This window comes from Empidonax traillii, unplaced genomic scaffold (assembly GCF_003031625.1).
Source record: "Empidonax traillii isolate 1590-97213 ecotype Southwest subspecies unplaced genomic scaffold, ASM303162v1 scaffold168:size1726349, whole genome shotgun sequence".
NCBI lineage: Eukaryota > Metazoa > Chordata > Aves > Passeriformes > Tyrannidae > Empidonax > Empidonax traillii.
Genome location: NW_020955361.1, coordinates 183,818 through 208,439, shown reverse-complemented (window position 1 = coordinate 208,439; position 24,622 = coordinate 183,818). Strand labels below are relative to the sequence as shown.

Below are 24,622 nucleotides of genomic sequence, written 5' to 3'. Positions count from 1 at the left end.
GGGCTCCAGGGGCCCCTCCCCATCACCCACCTGCATTGTAACGGGCTGCAGCCGAGTTTCACCATCATTTTTAGGTTTTATGTCCCACCTAAGAAACTGACACCTGATTTTGCAGAATACACCACGCTCATGAGCACTGAGGATGTTTGTTGGCAGTGGCGTGTAACGCTGCTTTGTTTCATGGAGATGGTGGAGAGGGACTCTGACCTCCATCCCCAGCCAAAAAAACACTCTTTTTAAGGGAAGAAGCTGGTAGTGGGTGGAGTGGGGTCCCAGTGGTGGTGTGCTGACCCTGCATGAGCCACTGCAGGGATGACCCTGTGCCCCTGCCCCCCAGCGCAAGGCGATCGAGCGGTTCTGCAGTGAGGTGAAGCGCCTGTGCCACGCGGAGCGCAGGAAGGACTTCGTCTCCGAGGCCTATCTCCTCACTCTGGGCAAGTTCATCAACATGTTTGCTGTCCTGGATGAGCTGAAGAACATGAAGTGCAGCGTCAAAAACGACCATTCTGCTTACAAAAGGTGAGAGGGGCCGCTGCTGCAGGAATGGGGATGGGACTTGCGCCTGGTCTGCACGGGGAGTGCCTGGGCAGACAAGGGAACTTTGGGAGGCTGGAGGTTGGGTTTCTCTGCTCTCCCAGGCCCTCTTTGCGAGTTTAGGCAAACTTCTGAGCCCTCTTGTGTTTTGATTCCCTGTTGATAAATTGAGCTGTGCTGCAGTGGGGTCTGAGGCTGTGGCATTGCAGCTGCAACTCAGACAGGGGAGGTGGGTAGTGACAGTCTGATGCTGGCTGAGCGATCTTGGTGATGTTGGATTTCTCCCTTCCCAGAGCTGCCCAGTTCCTGCGGAAGATGGCAGACCCCCAGTCCATCCAAGAGTCCCAGAACCTCTCCATGTTCCTGGCAAACCACAACCGCATCACGCAGGCAGGTCCCTTTTATCTGAACCTTTCTGTGAGTAGAGAAAAGGAATGGTCTCTTTGAGGCTGACAGCACTTCAGACCAGACTGTCACAGTAGCAGTTGGGTCATTGCCACTGACTTTATTGGTCTTTTGGTCAGGCTGTGTAATTCTAGCAATATCTCCTTCTCAAGCATCATCTTGGGTGGCTTTGAAGGTCTCTATGTCAAGACAAAGATGAAAGTCTGAAAGATGTAAGAAGAGGCGGAGGAGGAGGTTCTGCCAGGACTCCCAAGAAATCCATCCCTTGTGGCTGCATGGGGACTGCAGCTTAGACCCCGTGGCCTCCACATTTCACAGGCCCTGTAGTTTCTGCTAATTAGGTACAATATTGTACAGAAACAGGAGAGTCAGAAAGTTGCTTCTGAGTCCCCTTCTTTTGCATCTCACTGTCTGATGTTTGGCTGTTGTGATCAGTCTGAAGGGGAGAGATGTCCTGCAGAGGAAGGTTGTTCCTTCCAGGTGGTACCATGAGGTCAGTCTTCTGCCAGTAACTTAAGAAAAGCACATAACAGAGGTTTGAAGGTAGCTCTTATCATTCTACTTTTAATCCTTCAAATATGTTTCCTCCCTGGTTGCTGCTTTTCTTCAGCCCATGCCACTAATGTGGCTTCTGTTGATGTTTCAGTGTCTGCACCAACAACTAGAGGTTATCCCTGGCTATGAGGAATTGCTGGCTGATATTGTCAACATCTGTGTGGATTACTATGAAAACAAGATGTATCTTACTCCAAGTGAGAAGCACATGCTCTTGAAGGTAAGGTTTAGCCATGCGTGTGGGGGTGGCTGCTTGCATGGTTTTACTGTTGTTTTAGTAAAGTGAAATTCAGGACGATGTTTCTTTTCAGTTTCCTAAGCATGTGGTGGATGAGAGCACTGGTAGGTGCTCTTTGCTCTCTGGAGCTGGAAGGAGTTTTGCTGTTGTACATGGATGTGCAGGATCATGGGCCTGACCTGGGTAACTGTAAAGGACATTCTAAAATCACCACCAACTTTGTAACCCAGAATTTTCTTCTTGGTGCCCGTTCCCTGCAGAAGGCAGGTCTTTCCAGGTTTGTTTTCCTCGCTGTAAAGAGCCCTCAAGATGAAGATGCCAAAGGATCTGCTTGTTAGGTGTATTTATCCTTGCTGTCAGTCAGTTATTGGCAATGATTGCAGTCACTATTACCATAAAAATTTCATTACCATGGTGTGAGTCAGCTCAGGTTCTTTGAAGGATAATGTGGGTAGTTTGACTATCTGTAATGATTTTTACTGAATTAATGAGAGGGGGGAAAATCAATCCAGGAGAATATTTGAAATGTTTATATTGTTCTTTGAGTGTAAATGTTTGGCTTTGGGTGGAGAAGGCTTCTGGGCTGTTGTTACGTGGGACAGAGAAGGAACAAATTGCCAAAGGAAGCACCAAGTTTTTGCACAGAAAACAGAAGCAATCTATTTTGTGTCCTCTGCCTACCGTGTGCATCCTTGCAGATATGTGCATGTTTCAGACAGTCTCCTCAGGAGTGTCAGGTGGCACAGGAGCCTGAAATGGTCTTTCCTCATGCCAGGTGGTGGAGAACTGTCTTTGACTTGTGCTGCTGATTTCCTGCCAATGAAACCTTGCCTTTCCATCTTCTCCAGGTGATGGGATTTGGCCTGTATCTCATGGATGGGAACGTCAGCAACATTTACAAGTTGGATGCCAAGAAGAGAATCAACCTTAGCAAAATAGACAAATTCTTCAAGGTCAGTGACCTGTCTGGGTGAGGCTGGAGGTTATTGCAGACCAATGGATTAGCGACCTGTACCATTGCACATGCTGCCAGCAAAAAGTAAACCACAGGAATCACTTACAGGTCCAAAAAACCCAAAGAGTTGAGGAATTATCTGGGCTAAAGTCTGAGGAATGGAATTGCTGTGACCAGCCATGGGTACAGAGTTGCAGTGTGGGCCATGCCAGCCCTCAGCGCCAGCAAGGCTGTGGATGGGTGAGCAGTGCCTGGAGCTGGCTCTGCTCCCCTGGTGCTGGAGCTGGGGAGCTGCTGCTGCAGCTCTGCCTGCTTCCTGCCAAGGGAGTAAGGATGGGGAGGGTGTGTGGGCTGTTTGGTGGGTGAGGGAAGGATGTGCCAGACCGACATCACTTCTATCTCTCTGCACATTTCTGAGGCACGTTTGCAGTCTCTGTGATTTCAGGCCACCAGCAAACATGGCTGGTTTGCTGATGTCTGTGCAGGTGATGGTTGTGCTTCTCTTTCCCTCAGCAAGCTGCTGAGCTGAGGGACAGGGAACACAGCTGGCAAACCAACGTGTGATCTTGGCAGTTTGATTTCGTGTATAAAATGTTCTCCCTGTAGAACAGAAAAAGCCGTTTGGGGAGCTTGTCAGCTGGGACTTGGAGGTGCTCAGTTTGATCCTCAAAAGGGTCACCCAGTGGTTTGATGAACCATTTTTGTCTTATCTGAGATGTGGGTTTTGGGGAAGGGCCCATGGAAACTGGATGCTCCCAGTGGCAGAGTGGGAAGAAGTCACACAACCTGCCTCTGCCAAAGCACACGTGAGACTGAGTCCAGCCATGGGCTGGTCTGCAGTTGGAAGCCAAGCTGCATTGCCCTGGGGTCACTCAGCACAAGAGAGGTTTGGGATAGCCCTGTGGCTGCCTGCCAAAGTCTGGTGTGTGTACACCCCTGGCCACCCGTGACAGAGATTGAGGCTGAGAGCCCACACAGAACCCCAGGGAAAGTGATGCCTCCTTTGCAGTGCTTCTGCACACAGGGTGGATCCAGGAGGCATTTTGGGTTTGGGGCAGGAGGTGCAGTGGGATCTGGCAAGGGACGAATGTGTTGGCAGCAAAGAATAACAGTATTTCAGGAGAACAGTAGAATAATTTCCCAGACAGAGCAATTAGTTTTCTTTGAGACCTACTAAGCTTGAGCAGTCCTTCCAGAGTCCTTTTGCCTTCACTGTGTTAATCTTCCTCCTGAGATGGAAAGATTAGTTTCTGTTACCAGCATTTGCTCCACATCAGGGAAAATGAGAAGGTGATGATTTGGGGAGGGCACAGAGCGTTCCTTCCCAATCACTCTTCGAGCACAGTGGATTCTGCCTCCTGCTTTACCCAAAAATCATATGAGGGGTCGGGAAGAAAAGGTTGGTTGTGGTGTTGGATAGAGGATGCTTCCCTGCTTGTTGACCTGAGGTTCAGTTTATAGGGAATGTGCTGAGTCTGTGCAGGGGAGGGAACAGGCAAGCCCAGGTAGCTGGTTTCGCGGCAGGTTTGTGTGCCAGCTGCTGCATCCTTGCCCTGAGCAAGTGGGGACCTATTTACCCCAGTTTGCACCATCTCCTGGAGACAGCCCTGAGAGCAAGGGGCCACAAACACCATAACCTCACAGATGGGGCAATAATGAGGAGGTCAAATAGCCTCCAGTCACTGGGCAGACTGCTGAGGACTGCAGCTCTGCAAAGGTCATTTATCATGCCTTTCCTCACAGTCTTCGGGGTCTTCCCTAGGTCAGCTTTGCTAATTAAACTAAATCTCAGTTTAAATCAAACCTCCAGTGTAATCTGTAGATTTTGGTCATCTTGGTGCATTCAAACAGATTTACTCATCATTACAAAGTGCTGTGGGCCATCAGAGAACCAGGTAAAATCTCTTCCATTGCATGGAATAACTTTCTCCTTTCCAGCTTTTTTTTTCCATTTGCACTTCTCCACCATCTGCTGTGGTCTCACCTAATCAGTTAAGTACCACTCCAGACTATCAGATCTCAATAAGGAAAGACCAACTACTCCTCTTACTACATCTGCTTATTGCCTTCTGATTAGATTTCTAGTGGATTGACCAGGAATTTGAGTAGTGAAAATGAACTAGCCCTTCATTTAAACCTTTTATGGAAGTGCTGCTGGGAATTCCTGATGGCAGCATTACACACCCTCCCCACAACTCAGCCTGAGAAGAGAACTGTGTGATAATATGACAGGGAATTTGCCATCACCTTTCCTGAATTTTGGGGCAAGGATTTTTAGGCTGGGTTAAGTTGAAGCTTCGTATTTGAAGCTTCATTGATGAAATGTCGGTAGGTCTTGGTTGAATTTTGTTTGCACCTGGAAGCTTAGTGAAGCAGGGACCTGTCTGAGCTTGAGGTACATTCAGTGTGCTTGGAATTTACTTCCCATCCGAATCCTCCTGAGATGTAAAGGGCAAGTAAAGCCATGCTATGCTGCTTGTGTCTTTCTCTTTGTGGAGAAGTTTTAAGACACATCACAAGCAGCTGCAGTGCTAAAGTACACTCTGAGTGCCTGGGGAAAGTTATCACATCCATGGGTGTCCAAAATAACAATGTGCTGGCTTTTCATCCCTCTCTTCTCTTGGAGGATTATGCTGGGAGACAATAAGCCCTACTCAGGAATGAGCTTCTCTCTTCTTGTTGTAAGAAGAGCCTTTCCTCTGGCTGGTTACAGCACTGAACTGTTCTGGCCTTTACCAGCCTGGTGTCGAGCTGCAGGGCTGCAGAGCACTCACAGTGAGTGATCCTCCTCACAGAGAAAGCCTTGTCATCATTTTCGGTCTCTTACTAGGTGTGAAATGACCCTGGGCCCAGGTTTGCACCTTGCTCTAAACAGCCTGACACTTTCCAAAGCTTCAGAGATGCAGGATGCCTTTCCACAGTCCCTTGTGTTGCGCTGGGGCCAGGCTCACTCTCTCTGCCGTGTTTCAACCATCTTTTGTTTTCTTTTCCAGCAGCTGCAGGTGGTCCCTTTATTCGGCGATATGCAGATAGAACTGGCCAGATACATTAAGACCAGTGCTCACTATGAGGAGAACAAATCCAAGTGAGTGCCTGCCATAATGTCTCTTGGCTTCTGTGTGTGTCCTGAGAGCCGTGGGAGCTGCAGCTCTGTGGTGTGTGTGAGGTCTGTGCACGGGTACCCGTGTGTGTCCCTGTGAAGTGTGAGTGCCAGCTCTGTGTGCTCGTGTGTCCCTGTCCCTGCATGGGCAGATGTCCTCGCCAGCCCCGAGTGCCTGTGTGTGCAGCCAGCTCCGACCCCACGTGTAACCATCCCCCTGGGAGCAGGCAGGGGAGCGGGCATGCCTCTTACCTCTGTGCCCACTGGAGAGGGCTGGGAGGGAGCTGGGTGGCCACTAGTGAGGCAGGAGGAAGGAAAGGCGTCTGGTGCGTGGATCAGGGCAGCGCTGAGTGCTTGTGAGATGTGTGAGTGCGAGCAGCGTGTCCCTGCTCTGGAGAGATTTTAATCCCCATTTTGCATCTCAAGGACAAAATCCTCCAGAGCATGAACACGGCAGTGGATCTCTGCAGTAGCCAGGGCGTCTCCTCTAGCTCAGGCAGGTTTCATGAAGAAGGACGGCAGGAATAAAGATGGAACTGGGGAGCTCAGATGAACTGGAAACAACCGGACGTGGCACTTGGTGCTGTGGTTTAGTTGACAGGTGGTGATCAGTCAAAGGTTGGACTCGATGATCTTAGAGGTCTTTTCCAACCTAAGTGATACTGTGATTCCAAATATCGTGCAAGAAGGGCAGAAATGGAGTCTGTGGAGAGCTCAGGAGTAGCATGGCAGTGTAAAGCACTGCTTCCCAGCCTGGGCTCACAGGCTGCTCCTGTCAGATGAATTCACAGACGTTATTTCAGTCACACCAGGCATGTGCAAGGCCCCACTTGTCTTTGTAGCTTTGAATCATGCTGAGGCATTGCTAGAGGAATCGGTGCTAGGTTTGGATATCCTTGGAATGGCATCTGCAGCCGCACATAAGCAAAGCCTGTCTGACTGGGTCTGGCTGTAGTGGCTGGTGGCAGCCTGGCTTTCATCAGGCTGTGGCCTTTCACCCCTGGAACTGTATTGTATGGAAGTCAGATTTCTCTGGTGTCTGTGAGAAGCAACCAGGTTGGGCTGTCTCTTCAGCAGGACAGGAACTAACCAGCAGTCTCGTCGCTTCTGTTTGCTCGTCCCCTTCCACCCCAGAGGGTCTGCCTTCTCTGCCCACCAGGAGCAACCCTCCCTTGCCCCCACAAAGGCTGGTTGAAAAGTGCCAACTAATTGTTCAGGAGAGATTTGAAAATGACACGGCAAAACTTCCTGAACAAAAGGTTTTCAATTAAAATTGGGAGAAAAAAAAAAAAAGAGAGGCAAAAAAATATTCTGCATAATGTAAATTTAAAGACTATTTTTGAAAACTCAGAAGAGAAAAATTGTTAAAAAATTTGCACCTTTTTATCTTGAATCATTCAGAAAGCACATTTCAACGAAACATGTGTCAGCAGCATTCCTCATTTTCCCATCTCAAAACCAGGGTAGCTCACAGGCTGTTTACCTGTTCACGATTTTAATGTCTGTCTTGAAATCTGTCTTACCAGGTCTGTGTGCCGTGCCTTACTAACCAGTGTTTCTTCCCCACTCGCTTTCCCAGCAAATTGCATGGGACTCCCAACACTAACTGCCAAGGTGGTTCCACATAATCCCCATTTCTTACTAATATTGTTTTTGTCACTTTCTCTCCCTCCTTGTCTCCATGAAAGTGGAATTAATTGGTGTTTTTCCTGCATGGCGCTTTGTCTCTGCACTGTGGACTAGGTTGTGTGTGGCAGGGAGGGCTGGTGCAGCCCTGGCCATTCCTGCTAACCTGCCGATTGTCCGGTGGGGAGCACAGGACATGGAAACGGGTAAGAGCCGAACGATGGGGCTGTGGGAGGACGGATTTCACCAGGGATGACGTGGCACAGCACCTCCAGGACCTTCTACCACCTCAAATTCTGGCAAAAAATGCAGTTATCTTTGGGGTATGTCTTCATGTCTGCGTCCATATCAGAGGCAGGTTTCTCACCTTCGTTTCGTATGGCCAGTCTAAATTGGAGTACGTGACTATCTATCATAAGATGGACAATTATTTAGGGGGGGGGAAAAGCATAATCTGAACTTTTACATTGTATTGACAGAGTAAGACATGAGAATCCTGCTGACAGACATTGCTTGCACAAACCATTTTGGTGGAGCCGTTCTGGTTCTATGTCTGGGGCTAATACATTACAGGGAAAATTATATTAAATTATTAAGCTTGGTTTGTACCATTCCTTCATATGACTGTGCCTCTGCAAGAGGAGTGCTACCTTGTTTTAGGATGTCATTACACTGTTACATGGTACATGTGGCTCAATGCAAATGAAAATCTAGTTCAGTTAGTCATATTCTGCTTGTCATTTATTCTCAAGGTTGTTCACTGAGCTTGTAGCATGAGCCAGAACAAAAAACAGAGTGGGAGAACTATTCCTGTGCTGGCCCCTTGCAGAGTTTTTCCTTGCAGGAGAAGGCAGCATAACCCAGACCTGGAGGGATGATTTCTAAAGGGGATGATTATCCTTAGGTTTAGCAGAAAGGGTGAAAATGATGACAAGTCTTTGAATTTCATCACTGAAAACTTGTCCAGTGGTGGTCTGGGAAATAGCCATCTCTGCTCTTGGGGGTAGATGAGCCCAACATTGACAGCAGCCTTCAGGGTGGATGGAGCAGAGATACTCAGGTTGAAAGGTGAGGCAAGCGTCTCCATCAGACCACCTCTGGAAGACCCCACACACCAGTGGACATGAGAGACAACACAGGCTGACATTTGCCCTGAAGGTGGCATGTCTGGAGCATGTTGAAGTGAAGAGAGCAGCTGTCCCTGGGGTGCCTGTGCCCTGTCCTTGACACCTTTGCTTTTTTCCCCAGGTGGACGTGCACTCAGAGCAGCATCAGTCCCCAGTACAACATCTGTGAGCAGATGGTGCAGATCCGAGATGACCACATCCGCTTCATCTCGGAGCTCGCTCGCTACAGCAACAGCGAGGTCAGTCATTCACAGGGTGCAGCCACTGTAATCAGGCTCCTTAGGTGGACCAGGCTGGGAGAGAACAATGTAGCAGGAGTATGGACTGCCACAGTGGGAGGGACAAAGGACATGGGTGGAAAAAACCGCATCTCGATCCAGCAATAAAAAAAGCAAGTCATGAAAGGCTCTTGTCGGTGCAAAATCACGTGCACTAGAAGATCTCTTGCAACAGCTTCTGCTCCTCGACCACAGATTCATTATAATAAGCAGAAAAAAACTGGCAATTAAATGTTTATTATCAGCCAGATGTCAGAACACCAATGATTTGCAAATAGGGCTTTTCTATTACACAGAGCTCTCAGGCAGGGCTTTGAGGAAAGTTCACAAGGGCATCTCTGTTCTTTTCATTACTGAGTGCCAGTGCTCTCTCTGATGCAAATGTGTGATCCTCATTAATCAGTGTTTGTTTAATGAATCGTAGCATTCTGAGCCTTTTCCTTTTTGGCATTTGTAAGTGCTTATTTGAACTTTTAATCAGTAAAAGACTCTCAAGGATTTCAGTAGTATTAGACCATCTAAAAGGAGTGGGAAAGTGGAATAGTAAGAGTAAGTTATTTGCTCTGAGGTTACAGCTCAGACTCATTTCTCTACAGGAAATAGATTCTGCCTGGGTGAAAAGAGTCTTGCCAAGTTATCCCCCTTTTCCTGCTGGACAGTATATGCCCTACTCAATTTTAGCTTGATTGTAAGTTCACAGGGAATTTATTTCAGCTGGGATTTGAGAGAGAGATCTGTTGGCTGAATGAGGCCTCTGCAGCAAGTTGCTGAGGTGGTGTGATATCCTGCAGGTGGTCACTGGCTCAGGACTGGACAGCCAGAAATCGGATGAAGAGTACCGGGAGCTCTTTGATCTCGCTCTACGGGGACTGCAGCTGCTGTCCAAGTGGAGTGCCCACGTCATGGAAGTGGTGAGTGTGTAACGTCCTCCCCTTCCCAGGTGAGCGTGGGTGTTTTAACATGGCATGGAACAGACTGTGGGAAGGTGGGCTCGATTTCCTGACAATTCACTAAGCCGTTAACAGACACGCTAAGATCGGGCAGCTAATGACCCTGAACACCCTGAGTGTCAGATGGAGAAAGAGTTTGGTCATCCCACCCTGGACCTGAAATCTGGCTGGGATGAGGCTGGATCTTGAGCAACTAAAACTGCCATTCAAATGATGATGGAATTTCTTAATTTGAAAAATTTTGACCACATCTCAGGACAGGATGTCAAAAGCCCAATATGCCTGGCAACCTCCCCAAAACCAAAATCAGTGTTCAGTACACTAATAATAAAGCTAGGAAGTAGCACAAATTCTGCTCCCAAAGGAATGTCAAACAACTCTAGTGACGTCTAGGGAGTGATTTCCTGTCACAGGCCCTCTTGAGTCTTTCCAGCCCAGCTTCTCACTCATTGCAAGGTTGACATTGTCTCTTTCCATCTTCTAGTACTCTTGGAAGCTGGTTCATCCCACAGATAAATTCTGTAACAAGGATTGCCCAGGAACAGCCGAAGAGTATGAGAGAGCCACCCGGTACAACTACACCAGTGAAGAGAAGTTTGCCTTCGTGGAGGTAGGTTCCAACTGCACAAGAGTCAGAGCCAGCCACTGCTGATTTCCTGTGCATGTTCCTCAGGCCAGGGGAAGAGGATGGAAGGGTATCTTACTGTACTCTGCCAGTTCCTCAACCCTGTGGCCCATGTTAAAGGACTGAGTGTTCCCACATCCTTTAATTTGCCCCTTAATTTGCCCTTGGCCAGTGGCGGGTCTGTCTTGGTGCTGGCTGACATTGGTTCTGTTGGACATGGGGGAAGCTTCCAGCAGCTTCTCACGGAAGCCACCCCTGTGGTTCCCCTCTACCAAAAACTTGGCACACAAACCCAATACAGCTCTTGGTCCAGCTCTCTGTAGATGGTGCAAATAGTCCTCTGAGCCTGGCTACAGGAGGCCCTCGTACCTTCATCTTGCCTTACACAGCCCAAGGTGGTTTGAATATTGCCTTAACTTTTGTGTCTTGCTCCTCTGTACTCTTGGACAAGGAATTCTGTGCCCTGGTGTGAGTGCAGGTCTTTTCAAGATGCACCCACATGTGGAGCACGTGCAGTTTCCTGGGATTGTGTTTTATTAAAAATAGCAAGAGATCAGGAGTGGAAATGAAGCCTGCCTGAGGACAGGGGTCACTTGGAAGAAACTGATGGTGTAAATCGTCTCCTCAGCTTGTTGTGATCTCTAAAGCAGCTAACTCCAAAAAATTAGCTGCCTAATCACTGGACCTGTGTTACTTGAGCAGAATTAGTTCAGCCCCAAACTCTCTTAACGTCGGATTTATGGACCTCTTCATGCAACGGAGAAACAGCAGATAACTCTGGTTTTAATTTTTGCTTCAGGTAATTGCCATGATCAAAGGTCTGCAGGTGCTGATGGGCCGGATGGAGAGCGTCTTCAACCAGGCCATCCGCAACACCATCTACGCGGCCCTGCAGGACTTCGCGCAGGTGACCCTGCGGGAGCCGCTCCGCCAGGCTGTCAGGAAGAAGAAGAACGTCCTGATCAGGTCAGTCCGCCCTTGAATGCAGTGCAAAAGCCCATGTGTTTATTTGTGGAACACGTTTATACTGTATAAGCCTGTGGCCCTGCGTGCACTCAGCATACACAACCAGCCAACATTCCTGGGCCAGCAGCTCCTCCCGAGGTAACTCTTGGGCACGACTCCACCGATAACAACTGTGCGTGTCCCCATCTCAGATACTTTTCCTCCCATGTGTGCACAGCGGTGAATGTTTTCATCTTGAAGTAAAATCAAGCTTAGGCACTACTTTCCCTCTCCCACCCACTCCAGTGTCCTTCAGGCAATTCGGAAGACGATCTGTGACTGGGAGGGGGGTCGAGAGCCTCCAAACGATCCCTGCCTGAGAGGTGAGAAGGATCCTAAAGGTGGATTTGATATTAAAGTCCCACGACGAGCAGTAGGACCGTCAAGCACACAGGTATGTAAATGTCTGAATCTGTGTAGGGAATTAATGGTCTTATAGCCATGTAAGAGTCTCCCACCCTGTGGGTTAGCAGCTGGTTTCATGTCTTTTCCACAGTCTTCATACTATTGCATTAAATGTGGCTTTGGTGCCTAATTAGTTGTGTAGTTCCCAAAGCTTTCCTTTTTAGGGGTGTAATTTTATCTGGCTCTAATGGGTAGTTGCTTATGGGTGCAGAGAGTGGTCGTCACCTGGGAGAAGCATTTTTTGTTCCAGAACACCACGGCTTTGTGTGGTGGTGTCTCACTGGAGAGTAGTAACTGCATATCCACTTTCTTTCAAAGCTTTACATGGTGAGGACCATGCTGGAGTCCCTGATAGCAGACAAGAGTGGCTCAAAGAAGACGCTGAGGAGCAGCTTGGATGGGCCAATAGTCTTGGCCATCGAGGAGTTCCATAAGCAGTCCTTCTTCTTCACCCACCTTCTCAACATCAGTGGTGAGATTATGGCAGGGGGAGGCTTGAATCCAACTCTTTCATCCTCAGAAAGGCAAGGATAGATCAGCTGTGGTCCTCGTTGACCTATGCAGAATATTTTCCTTGATTTTTCCCAAATATCCTACTTCTGCCTGATTCAGGCATGTTTCTGTGTAGTAATCACTGTGTGAACAGGACTGAGTCAGTAATAACAAATAGCCACATGTAGTTTATTTTCTAGGACTGGACTTTTCTTTCTGCCCCAGACAAACTTCTGAGCCATTGGGCACAGAATAAATTGGAAGATTTCAGAGATTTTCAGAATCGGAGTAAATCTGAGCCACTGAGGTTTTCCCCCTGAAGCTCTGGGGCAAAAGGGATGATCCCTTCTTTCTTCTTCCATTACGAAGTGCTCAGACAGCACAAACACGGTCTGGGTTTAAAAAGAGACATCCTAGGAAAATATTTCACACCCCAAACCAGTCCAGTCTGAGGCTGCAGCAGCTGCCTCCTGTGCAGTGCCCTCACTGCTGTTCCCATGGGGTAACGTGGGTGCCCTCCCACGGGGGGATCTCCTCTGCATTTCAGAAGCACTGCAGCAGTGTTGTGACCTGTCCCAGCTCTGGTTCCGGGAATTCTTCTTGGAGCTGACCATGGGCCGCCGCATCCAGTTCCCCATCGAAATGTCCATGCCCTGGATCCTCACGGACCATATTCTGGAAACCAAAGAACCCTCCATGATGGAGTAAGAGCTGATGGGCTGTGCTGGGGCTGTGCACATGCTGGGACTTTGGGTTTTGTTTTGGGGAAGGGTAGGCTGGTGATGAGCAGCCTTTTGACGTGGGAGGTAAATAGATGTTTCTTGACTTGCTGTCACATGAACGGTACTGTATGAACACCTCGTTAGCAGACACACAGAGGCAGCTTCCTGGCACTGGCACTTATTTATGTGCCATAAACAGCAGGTGGCAACTGCTCCATTGGGATGTGGGAATGATGTGGTGGTACCAAAAGGGGAGGTGGGCCCAGGCTAAGCCACCTAAACACACTTCTTTTTTTTTTAATGCATAATAAATAAAGACAGGCATTGCTGTTAGGCAAGTGTAATTATGTTCATAATGTCTTCCTGGTTGGTTTTCTGTTGTATGGCCGTTGTCAGAGTACTTTGTAGAGTGAGAACAGGATGAAAGCCTTTGTAAAGGTTGGAAAGAAGCAAGTGTTGATTGAACAAGTCACAGCTCAAACCCAGGTCTGTTGTAGCTACTTCCTGCAGCACCCGAGGAGCAAGAGGGACTATTAGAGGGGCTGGCAGGAGTGGCATTGATAGGCATGAAGTCAGGGGAAAAGCATTTTTTGCACTGAGCAGGGAACATGCACTGCCTGTCATTTATGCTGATATGCTCCAAGGTTAATTTAAGACATGGTCTGTCTTCTTCCCCTCAGGTATGTGCTGTACCCCTTGGACCTCTATAATGACAGCGCATACTATGCTTTGACCAAGTTCAAAAAGCAGTTCCTATACGATGAAATTGAAGCTGAAGTAAGTTCTCTTCATCTTTATTGTATAGAAAGAGCTCACTGGGGTCATGTTGCCCTGCTTGACAGCCCCACCCAGCAGTTCAGTGAATTCATTATAGGCACCTCCTCAAAAAAATATCCTGTCAGACTGAGAAGTTTTCAAAAGATCAGCATTTCCAGGGACCTCACAGACTCTCCTGATTAAGGGCTTCAAACTAGCTGTACCCATGGGGTACCACAGAAGCCAAAGGCAGTCAAACACTGGGGACATGGAAGAGTCTTTCTGATGTGCAGAGAGTCATGAAACATCAGAGGAAAAAGAGAAATTCCCTGACAGGGTGATGATGGAGGGTAGGAGACCAGGAACATGCAGAAACTGTAAGAGGGAAATGTAATTGTAATTCTCTGCTTACCTTTAGCATGTGAGAATTGCAGTGTGTTTTTTACATAGTGTGACCTTCAGTACATGTTTGTCTTAAATGAGAGATCTGTGTTGGGTTGTATTGATGTAGCATGCGTAGGAAGGAGCTGTTCTGTGCTGGTGACACCCTCACCAAGTCTTGTTTTTTCTCCCCCAGGTGAATTTGTGCTTTGATCAATTTGTGTACAAGCTGGCAGATCAGATCTTTGCCTATTATAAAGCAATGGCTGGCAGGTAGGAGAACCTGACTGCTGATGGTGACTGATGATATCACTGCATCCAAATTGCTGTTAAACCAAAAGGTTCCCCTCAGGGAGCAGCCGCTGAAAGCAGACAATAACATAGATCATCCCTGTCCCACAGAGCTGGCTGTCCACGTCAGACCAGTGTAAATGGGAAAAATGAATTAACAGTGGCAAGGAGACACAATTAAAAGTGGAAAAAATAACAATTGGCATCCTGAGTAGCTGTCTGAGTACAGTTTGTGATAGCAGCAGAAGAGCAAACCGAGACAACATGTCCTTGCTTGACTTCTGTTTGTGTACCAGGCAGAGGAGTGGAAGCCTCCCATCTCTATAAAGCAAGAATATGCATTTGTCCTCACCCTAGTAAAGCAGCAGGACTTGTTCTCCCTTGTGGGGAGATAGAACCTTTGTGACATTGCCTTCTTAGCAATTTAAAGAACATGGATGAACTCTAATGAGAGTTTTCTTCTCACGGCCCCAGAGGTGAGCCAAGTCTTCGGTGTAACTTTGCAAAGAGTTTTGTCTCTAGGTCACATTTGGCCTTAGAGAAGGAGAGCAATCACCATCACCAACCAAATGTTCCCACAGCAGATTGGGGACCACCCCTGTACCTGGCTGTGGTATCACTATACTAGTGATATCTTTCAGCACATTTTTTTTTATCTTTTTGAATGTTTTAGCTGTAAAACAGAAGCATGGCAGTCCCCAGATAACACCTGCTGCTCTGTGATGTAGGGGTGTAAGCAGAGGTATTAGCGTGTGGAAATCACTTGGCATTCAGAGCCAAGATTGAAAGAAGGACAAAAACAACCCTGGAAAGATCCATAGAGAAGCTGATAGTGCATGTTTCTATTTTCCTGACACTGCTTCTGTTTTTCAGTGTTTTATTGGACAAACGTTTCCGGGCTGAATGTAAGAATTACGGGGTGATCATCCCGTACCCTCCATCCAACCGCTACGAAACACTGCTCAAGCAGAGGCACGTCCAGGTACAGTGCAAGGAATAGACTGCAGTACTCATCACTGCTGGTCTATTATCCATGTGGTGACAGTGGGCATCCTGGTGCTGGGCTCAATTGAGATTGGTTCTGGAATGAGAAGGGCTGAACCTGTTTCTCACACACTGCACTCAAGGCTTAGGGCCTGAGGGGAAAATGAGTTGTGCTCCACATTTCCCTCCTTCCCTCTTAAGCTGACTTTATATCACCATTTTCACATTTTAACAGGCTTGGATTTTTGGTTTTAAGTTGTGTCTGTTAAAAAAAAAAAAAAAAAAGAAGAAAAAGAATACCTTTTCCCCATCTGTATATAACATGCAAATCTCTTCTTTTCCCAGTTGCTGGGTAGATCAATTGACCTGAACAGGCTCATTACCCAGCGCATCTCGGCAGCGATGTACAAATCGTTAGACCAGGCCATTAGCCGCTTTGAGAGCGAGGACCTGACATCCATAGTGGTAAGAACTGTTATTGACTGTGAGTATGAACAGAGAGAATAATACACTGCCATGGATACACAGTCAACTGTCTTCTGCTTTCAGTCCCCTACAGTAGGTTTCAGACAGCCATGTATCCTCCTTTATGCTGCTGAGTCTTTACTGTTTCTATTTATGCAGCTTTAATTGCATTATTATCGGGCTATTAAGTATCTGCATAAATCATAAGGTGACAGCAGTTAGACTTTGCAGACCTATAAGAGAGGCCTGTAAGCTGGAAGAAGGAAATCTTGACTTTAATTCCCCATTGGATGAAGGTGGCTGTGACACTGTTTGCGTGTGTGCAGGATTTGCTGTCTTTGATATGTTACAGGAACATCAGAGTCAAGTAGTGTAAAATTATGTTTCCACCTTTGGAGGATTCTGGGGTGAAAACCAGCCAGTGCTCAGTGGGGAACAAATTAATTTTACTTCCTTTAGATTCATAAGATATGGGACCAGGACCCCCTTGAGTGGAAGTGCAACTGGCCTTGGCCACTGAATTAAATTGATATCTTTAGTTCTGTGTGTATGTGTGGATATAAAACCATTCCCCTGGCAATTATATCAGCGGCTTTTTTTTTTTTTTTTTTTTTGTCATCTTGGTAATATGCTGCATTTGCTGCTGCTTTATGTGCTGCAGGAGCTGGAGTGGCTCTTGGAAATAAATCGGCTGACTCACAGGTTGCTGTGCAAGCACATGACCCTGGACAGCTTCGATGCCATGTTCCGGGAGGCCAACCACAACGTGTCCGCGCCCTATGGGCGCATCACCCTCCACGTCTTCTGGGAGCTCAACTTTGACTTCCTACCCAACTACTGCTACAATGGATCCACCAACAGGTGAGGAGGGAAAGCAAGGAAGGGGCCACCTGGAAACCCTGCTTATCTTTCCAGAATGTCAGACTTGCCACATAAAATTCCCCTGCGCTGTGGTGAGATTTGCACTCCCTATGAGATGCAACAGTAACTCCAGTTGGCCTTGAAGATTATAGTAACAAAGTCAAGCAACAGTGACTGCAAGTGGCTGAGAGCTGGCTGAGCTCTGGTAGCGGCTCACATGTGGGTTTCTTGCCTGCCCCAAATGAGAAGAAACCTTGGTAGGTTACACTGATATTTTTACACCACCAGCAGATTGGGGCAGGAGTTTGCATTCCAGTTCATGTAGCTCAGGTGATGAATTCCAATTAGCCTGCAACTACAGGTCATCCCAGACCGTGCCATATCTGCTCTCAGCCAGGCTCTGACCACTTCCCATCTCCCATGCCCACCACAGGTTTGTGAGGACAGCGATCCCGTTCACACAGGAACCCCAGCGGGACAAGCCAGCCAATGTTCAGCCCTATTACCTCTACGGATCCAAGGTCAGTAAATGAGGCACAGCAGCCAGAAGGGGTGGATGTTGGAAATATTTATTTAGGAAGAAAGAAATGCAAGAACTACTTCAATAACAGAATGGTGGGTGCAAACGTGCAGGGTTGTGTTGCTGTATGAGACTGAAAGTCCATGCAAGAAGCAGATTCAGTGTGCTGTTGCTGTTGCTTTCCCATATTCTTCCCCATAACATACCCATGTTAAGAGATGCCACAGCCATCTAAATGCACAGAGAGGCGAGCTGCAATGCAGTGTTCCTTCCCAAGGAAGGTACCATTTCAGGAATCCCCTTTGTAGTTCAAAATAGGAATTACTAAAGCACTTGAGTCTGGAAATATAAACCACTTAAGACTGACAAAAAGCTCTTTTCTCAGGCTGCAATGACTGTTTATACAGGCACTATGAGGACTTAGGAGGTGATACTAGTGGAGGATCACTGAAGTGTGAAACTACTCCAGTGGAGTTAATTTCTTGTCTATATTGATAGATGACTCTGAAGTGAACCTACCTTATTGATGCAGATGAACTAATTGACACTACAGTCCATCAAACCTGGCTGTCCCCAGAGAGCTGACTTGGATTCTTTTTAAAAATTCTCAGCAGATGACAATATTTTCACACTTGACAAAAATCTTTCCCCCTGCAACCACTGTCTGTGCCTTGTGTTCTACCCTGGGACAGACAGCTGCCATGGATACACGGACAGTCCTCTTGGCAAGAGCTGGGAAGGAGAGGATGAACCAAACCTCTAAACAGGATCTTGTTTTATTTTGCTCTCACTGAAGGCCATGCTGTGGCAAGATGGCCCTTTTATCATCGCTGTTTTTATAGGAAAAAAAGCAGTGAGGGGAGCTATAGGGACTCTCCCTCATGAAATTGGAGCTCCTCATCAGCACAGTGGTCATGGGGACCTCCAGAAGCTCCTCCCTCAGTCCATCATTCAGGGGCTCCTCGGGTGAGCTGCTTCCTTCGACCACTTCTTCAGGGCTGGTGTCGGGATGCTTCAGCCTGGCAGCCTGGTGGCACCGTGCAGACCAGAACTGCAGGCAGCCGTAGGCCAGGAGAGCGAGGAAGCAGAGGAGCAGCAGGCTGCTCACCATCCACATGGAGGTGCTGGGTTCGTGCTTAGAGCCGCCGAAAACCAGGGGGATTTTGTCCAGAGTGTGGAAGGTGGTGCAGTGGTTGCTGGAGGGGTAAGAGTTTTTGCACGTGATGCAGAGGACGTAGATGGTGGATGGCGTGAGCCGGTGCAGGACGAGGGAGCTGAGGGGGTGAGGAACTCGCTCCTCGCGGTGGAAGTTCTGGCGTAAATAGCCGGCAAAGACGCTGTTCCAGTTGGGGCGGTACATGACGTGGTAGTAGTTCTCTGGACAGGGGTTGTTCATGGCCCAGGAGACCGTGGCGCTGGTGTAAGTGATGTTGTGCACTTCGATGTTCATCGTGCCCCTGAAACCAGATGCAGGCAGAGGCTGAGTTTCCTGATTCATGTACAGGCTCAAAGGCCACTGACACCAGTGAAGTCTTTCCCCTGGGTTTACTGGCCCTAAAATTGGATTCAGGACTATCCTGGCTCACTTAGGTTAGATGCTAGGTCTTGGATGGCTAAAATTACAAAAGATAAATCCTGCTGTTGCCCAGACTACTGTATCACCCTGCTTCATAACAACAGAAAACCCCCAGTTGGGGCATAAGATATACTTTAGTTAGATTTTTAAAAAATCTCTGACTGCTTGTCTATATCAGAAGCATTTTTTAGCTTTTTCATTTCCCATGAAATAGAAAGGATGCTGCAAATGTGATTAACATAAAGTGATCATTAAACTAGCTCCAACTTGCTTCGTGAAGCTGCCAATCAATAGATATTTTGATTTTACACTTAAATGCCATTTAAAAAGCTTCATTATGGTTAATCTACTGGTTTAAGTGGCTGCTGCATTTTTTGTACCTTACTTGTTGCTTAATAGAGTTTCTCTTTCTGTTCCTGCAGCATGTCTCACTGTAATATCAGGATCTTAAATGTGAAATCTGTAGGTTAGTGACATATAAAATCAGCGCTTTTAGGGAAATACAAATATATGAAATACAAGAACAAAGCTCTCCCCCAGCAGTAACAAATCACTGTTTAGCAACAGCCACAAATCACTTGAGCACATCACTCCTTTAGATCCCCAAAGTGCTCTCTGAGCCCCCCGTTGGTTCTCTCTCCCAACCAGCCAAGCGCTCAGAGCAGCAGCTGCATGAAATAGAGCTGGTTCGGTTTTTTTCCTTCTTCCTCTGTTCTTTGACAATAACTAACTTTCCTTTAGTCATTCAAAGAGCTTAACAACTTAACAACAACTGCTCTGACCGTTCTTACATGAGGGGGTGAGCAGCACATGTTTCCATCACCGAGCCCTCCCAGAACCGCAGGCAGGCACTTACCTCCCTGGCGGGTCCGTGGTGCCTGTCGGTGCTGGTGACAGAGTGGCCTCGGGCCGGCAGTGCCTTCCCCTCTTCCCACCACTCTCCTCTCTCCTGCCTCTGCTGAATCCCTTCCCCACGCGCTGCCTTGTATTATATCCGTCTGGGGCTCCGTCATCTCTCACCATGGCAACCAGCAAGAAAGGATGGGCAGGCATCTTTGAGTGATTTGGGAATGTTATCCCTAAAAGCTTCTGCCTGGGAGAAGTATGTGTTTTTGAGGCAGACTCAAAAAAAAAAAAGGCAGGTAGTGTTGTTTGCTGGTTTGTTTGGGTTTTCTTTTTTTCCTCAGCAAGACTGTCACTGCCCCACAGCAAGGTCTGGGTTACAGGCACACTGACACACCGTGTGAAATCTGGGAGCCTGGCCTGTGGTACACATTGACTCAGGGACTTAGTCTTTAATTCTATGATTTCTTGCACATTTAAACTACTGATTTAAGCCAAAGCCAGCAAGCAGTAGATTTTGATCCCTGATAGTGCAGCAACGTCCCATAGCTTTTTAATGTTTTCCAGACTGTGATGGGAGTAGGAACTGGGTTTTCAAAGACCTCGACCTCCTGATGGACTATGTGGGATTAAAGACAGGCTCTTCTTTGGATGTCCCTGACTTACAGACAACCTGGGGATGTCCCCTGTCAGTCTGGTGAGAGGGCGAGGAAGAGGCAAAGCCAATGCCAGCAGTGTTCAGGAGAGCAGCTCGAGTGTGTGGCCGGGAGGGGACAAATGTGTCACAGGGCATGGTAAGGAGAGGCTCTGAACAAGTATCTCACTGCTCTCCAAAGCCAAAATGTGCTCGGGAGGAACTTTCCCAAAAGAAATGTTGGTTCTGGTTCTGGAGTTACTCATGTCATTATTGAAAAGGTTCTTGCAACTTTTCAGAGATCTTCTAGATACCAATAGGTAATGCAAACTGCATCAGGAGGGGCTATTACAGGCTGGGGAGTATGTGTGACCCTTGCTTTTGATTGACATTTCACAGTTCTGGATGGTTTTGTCTTTCAAGATCTGTATTCCATTCTGTCTCTGTGAGAGAAGCTGAGCTGCATCTGCCAGCGAGCTGAAAACTGGGAGCAGGGATGAAAATAATTATGGGCAGGGATGGAAATGAAAGTGCTCCCAGGTGGCTTCCTGCCTTTAGTTTGGTCCTGCTTACAAGAGCAGGGGGATAGGCACCTCTTAGCTGGGTCCATGCTGTGAGTAAATTACATCTTTGCCTGCAGGGAGAGAGCTGAGGATACAAATCCCAGCTTCAGAAAGGTGGATTACAGAAGATGGTAGAATTTTCATGGGATAACCATTTCTTTATGGCATTTGGGTGGCTGAGTTTATCAGTGATCACAGCTGCTTTGAAAGTAAATGTCAGTTCACAAATGAGATGCATTAGCAGGAGGAGAGGAGGTCAAGGAGAATGGGAATAGCTGGATTAGCCAGCTAAGGGTCCTGCTGACCTTTCTGCACACCGTGGTTGATACTGCTTGCCAAGGGAACTACAGCAAAGCTTTCAGAGGTGTTGGGATTACCTGCTCCCAAAATCAAGCTTGCACCAGTGATTAGCTTGAAATTCTCATTTCCCAGCTAAAACCTTGCCAGTGCCAGGACTGCTCCAGCACTGATGTTTCCCATATCTGCAGGTGGACCCATCTATGACCCTGCCTAGGATGTCTCCTTCCTCATCACAGGATGCAAACCGTGGGCACTCCAGTGGCCAGCAGAGACTGAGTCATTATCTGTCATTCAGCCACTTATAAACACAGCAGGTTGCCAAGCCTCTAACAAAGAAGCTGCAAAACTACCATCAACCCACTATTTACTGCTCGCTAACCACTTCTTTGCTCTGTAAATGGTTTAGATTGGGCTTCGTTTATGTATTTTCATGAGTGCTTATGTTTTTCTTGGCACTGCTGGATGCAGGGTCACACCAGAATCACTGGAAATCCCTGTTTCCCTTTCCCTGGTTGAACTTGCTCCCCTAAGTGTGTAGGCAGATGTAATGTGTGCATCCTGCTGCTGCTTGTAACAATAGCCATGGTATGTGAACAGGATGGAGTCGCTCTGTTTTCTGCTGCCATGTCTGCAACAGCAGCCCAGAGGTGTGAGGGAGCTGCAGGAGGTGTTGGTGGCAGGGGCTGCTGATCCCCTCCAAGCCACCTCCTGGGCTGTGCTACCCAGCTTCCATGTCCTGTCCATCCCAGCTGGAAAATACGTGGGGTTTTTTGCATGAACGTCTCAGCAACCAGCTGATACAGCCAAATATGGTAAAAACTCGAGGGGAGTGAAGGTTGCTTGTGGCAGGGGAAGGAACCAGGCCATATTCAGGCTGTCTGATTAGAGACCCTCCTCTGGCAATTCTGGTCAGAATTGTTTTTTACTTTCTAAGACACCATTTCAGCTGTCACACTGCAGTTAGGTTGGCTGGGAGCCCTGACTAGTCCTGGGCTGTGTGCAAGTCCTTTTTTGTCTCTGTATCTCTCTTTCATTAGCTTTTCGTTTTTCCAAGGGAATTCTAGAACAGTACTGTTTATTATCTCTCTCTGATCTATTTTATCAGCTAAAACTCACCCTGCCTTTTCTCAGGTGAGCTCAGACAGCTCTGGGTGATGGTCAACAACAAGCTCAAAGATTTGGAAGTAGAACTGGGTTTTAATTTGCTTCATTTGCTACTAAATCTGCTCTGGAGCATCCCTAGTAACCTTCTGATCTTTCAAAGCAATGCAGGGGCCTTCCCCACGTGCTTACAATTACAGATGGCTGTCCATGAGACCTGGGTACAGGGTGGGATACCTGGGCTCTGCAGGACACTGCACTCCCAGCCTCCCGTCCCCAAAACCTGCCCATTTGGCCCCAAACCAAAGTTGGGGCAAACCTCCCCAGTGCCTTCAGCAGCTGCTGATCCCAAGAGGCCTCAGGATCAGAGCTTTGCTTTGTGTCTCCAAGGGGTTGGAAGCGGCCACCCAGCGTGGGGGAGTGAGCTGTGCCATGTACCTTCAGCTGTTTTCTCTTAAAATACCCACTGGTGTCATTTTTTACATCCTACAGTCTTTACCCCAAGCTGTGTATCTCACCCTTAAATGGAGTTATATTTTTAATTGCTGGCAGGGTATTATTATTAGATGCAAGCCTGCTGTTCGTGTGCTGTGTGGCTCTGCAGAGAGCTCGATGAACCTACCTCATCCCGCAGACAGGCAGGGATGAATCATCCTGCTCATCTGCAGCCAATGCACATCCTAAAATGTGTCTTCTCCCCATCAGGCTAATTGCTGAGACCCCCACTTGAGGGAAAAGCCCAGTTGAGAGCTGCTCTCCAGCCCCATTATCCCACTGAGAGGGAAGGAAGTGCTGTGAGGTGGGTGGCTGTGCAGCAGCACTGGCCACTCGCTGCCCGAGCAGTAAAATATCAGCCCCATTGTGGGGAAAACCTGACCAGCTGCACTACAACTGGGTACTGGTGGTGGTGGCCCATCTCAGGGGACCGAGGCTGGTGCACAGACAGAAGTCCTGTCTGCTGGCTCTGGAGTAGCAAAGAGGCTTCCAGAAATGAGTGTGGATTCATAAGCCCACTGAAATGGGGATATTTTGTTCCCCTCTAGCCCTGGTGTGCTAAGCCTGGGGATATAATAGGCTAAAGGAGCCTACAGGGAGACAGGGAAAGAAAGTGCAAGGAGCCATCTCAGAGCCACTTGGATCATCCCTGCAGCACAGCAGTTTCTGGGGACACCTGGAGCAGGGACAGTGCTTTGCAAAAGCCTAAACAGCACAAGGTGTGGGAACATGGCTGGGCTGGGGCCCTGGGGCACTGACTTCCCTCTGGGATGGTCTGTTGGCCATTTGGCAAATATTCCAGGCTGGGTGTTACCTGGTGTTTAAACAGACACACTTTTCAAAACATTAACCGTTGCTGTTTTTCTGATGCATCAGGGTGTGTGACTAGTGGCTTTGGATCTGTCTCTACCAGACAGGTTTTTTAAGACTTGGTTATCTGAGAATGCAGACAGAACACTAAGTAGGATGCTCAAATTCCATTCTCTGAACAGGAGTTGGCATCTAAGGAGTTTTGAAAGTAGGCTTCTGTCTGCCTAAATAATTGTTAAACTCTGGCTCATGCTCACTCAGGGCCCTTTTTTTCAGTTTTAATGGGAGAGAAAGTTCATGCTCGTTGTGAATGAGCCCCCAAGGCAGATTTTCTATACTTAATAGTATTAAAAGTCTGTTTTCACCTACCAGGAACAGGAGGAGAAATTATATTTCATGGAAAATAGGGGATTTTCTAACTGTGCTTCTTTCTGCTAGTTCAAAGAGCACCAAGGAATTACAGCAGGCAACGAGCTGCTGGACCAGAGCAATGGAGCTGTAACAAAATGAGTGAAAATTAATTGATTAAAGCATCTGACAAGTCTGTGAAAGCCTGGTCAGTACATCAGTCTGCTGAATGCTGTAGCTGAGAGCAGAAGAAAATGCTTTTCCAATTCCTAGCAAATGACTTTGCTTTGTAAGTCATTAGTAGCTCAGATGAGGTGTTAAAAGTAAACCTTGTGGAAGTGAGTCAGAATTGGAGGACAACTGGAGCCTTCAGCCACTGTCTTGCTGCAGGGGTGAAGCACAGACAATATTTTGCTCTGTTGTGCTGCTTCAGCCTTTGCTCCCTTTCACCCAAACCTCCTCAGTGCCTTGATCCCAGCACTCCCTTTGCTCTGTTACTGGCAGGGCAGGGGATCCCTGTAGAGTGGAGTCCAAAATATCCACAGGGATAGTTTTAATTTGTTTTCTTACCCTTGTTTGAGAAAGATCTTTTGATAAGCATGAGCCAGGGGTTTATCTGTGTTTTGCTGGAAGGGGCACTACGTGCAAGAATCTTTTCAAGAATTGCATTTTTGCTA

The 24,622-nt window shown here is 47.7% G+C and overlaps 2 protein-coding genes across 6 annotated transcripts in view; one reads left to right on the top strand and one right to left on the bottom strand.

Annotated features, from left to right (window-relative positions):
- The window catches only part of CYFIP2 (cytoplasmic FMR1 interacting protein 2), a 50,643-nt gene that overhangs the window by 11,949 nt on the left and 14,072 nt on the right, over positions 1 to 24,622 (top strand). For 4 of the 5 annotated variants that reach the window (XM_027885580.1, XM_027885576.1, XM_027885577.1 and 1 more), the window contains 18 exons: positions 338 to 519; positions 828 to 924; positions 1,586 to 1,714; positions 2,581 to 2,685; positions 5,681 to 5,772; positions 8,662 to 8,779; positions 9,610 to 9,729; positions 10,253 to 10,378; positions 11,193 to 11,359; positions 11,645 to 11,792; positions 12,122 to 12,275; positions 12,843 to 12,999; positions 13,698 to 13,794; positions 14,351 to 14,427; positions 15,319 to 15,427; positions 15,775 to 15,894; positions 16,556 to 16,755; positions 17,189 to 17,276. In XM_027885580.1, coding sequence (XP_027741381.1) covers positions 338 to 519; positions 828 to 924; positions 1,586 to 1,714; positions 2,581 to 2,685; positions 5,681 to 5,772; positions 8,662 to 8,779; positions 9,610 to 9,729; positions 10,253 to 10,378; positions 11,193 to 11,359; positions 11,645 to 11,792; positions 12,122 to 12,275; positions 12,843 to 12,999; positions 13,698 to 13,794; positions 14,351 to 14,427; positions 15,319 to 15,427; positions 15,775 to 15,894; positions 16,556 to 16,755; positions 17,189 to 17,276 — 2,286 coding nt within the window. The remainder of the gene's footprint in view (positions 1 to 337; positions 520 to 827; positions 925 to 1,585; positions 1,715 to 2,580; positions 2,686 to 5,680; positions 5,773 to 8,661; positions 8,780 to 9,609; positions 9,730 to 10,252; positions 10,379 to 11,192; positions 11,360 to 11,644; positions 11,793 to 12,121; positions 12,276 to 12,842; positions 13,000 to 13,697; positions 13,795 to 14,350; positions 14,428 to 15,318; positions 15,428 to 15,774; positions 15,895 to 16,555; positions 16,756 to 17,188; positions 17,277 to 24,622) is intronic. The other variant, XM_027885579.1, reaches the window with a different exon arrangement.
- FNDC9 (fibronectin type III domain containing 9) lies at positions 18,034 to 19,822 on the bottom strand. Its single transcript, XM_027885581.1, has 2 exons — positions 19,701 to 19,822; positions 18,034 to 18,734 (listed from the first exon to the last, which is right to left on the bottom strand). Exon 2 carries the CDS (start codon positions 18,723 to 18,725, stop codon positions 18,063 to 18,065), a length of 663 nt encoding a protein of 220 aa, XP_027741382.1. The 5' UTR covers positions 18,726 to 18,734; positions 19,701 to 19,822; the 3' UTR covers positions 18,034 to 18,062.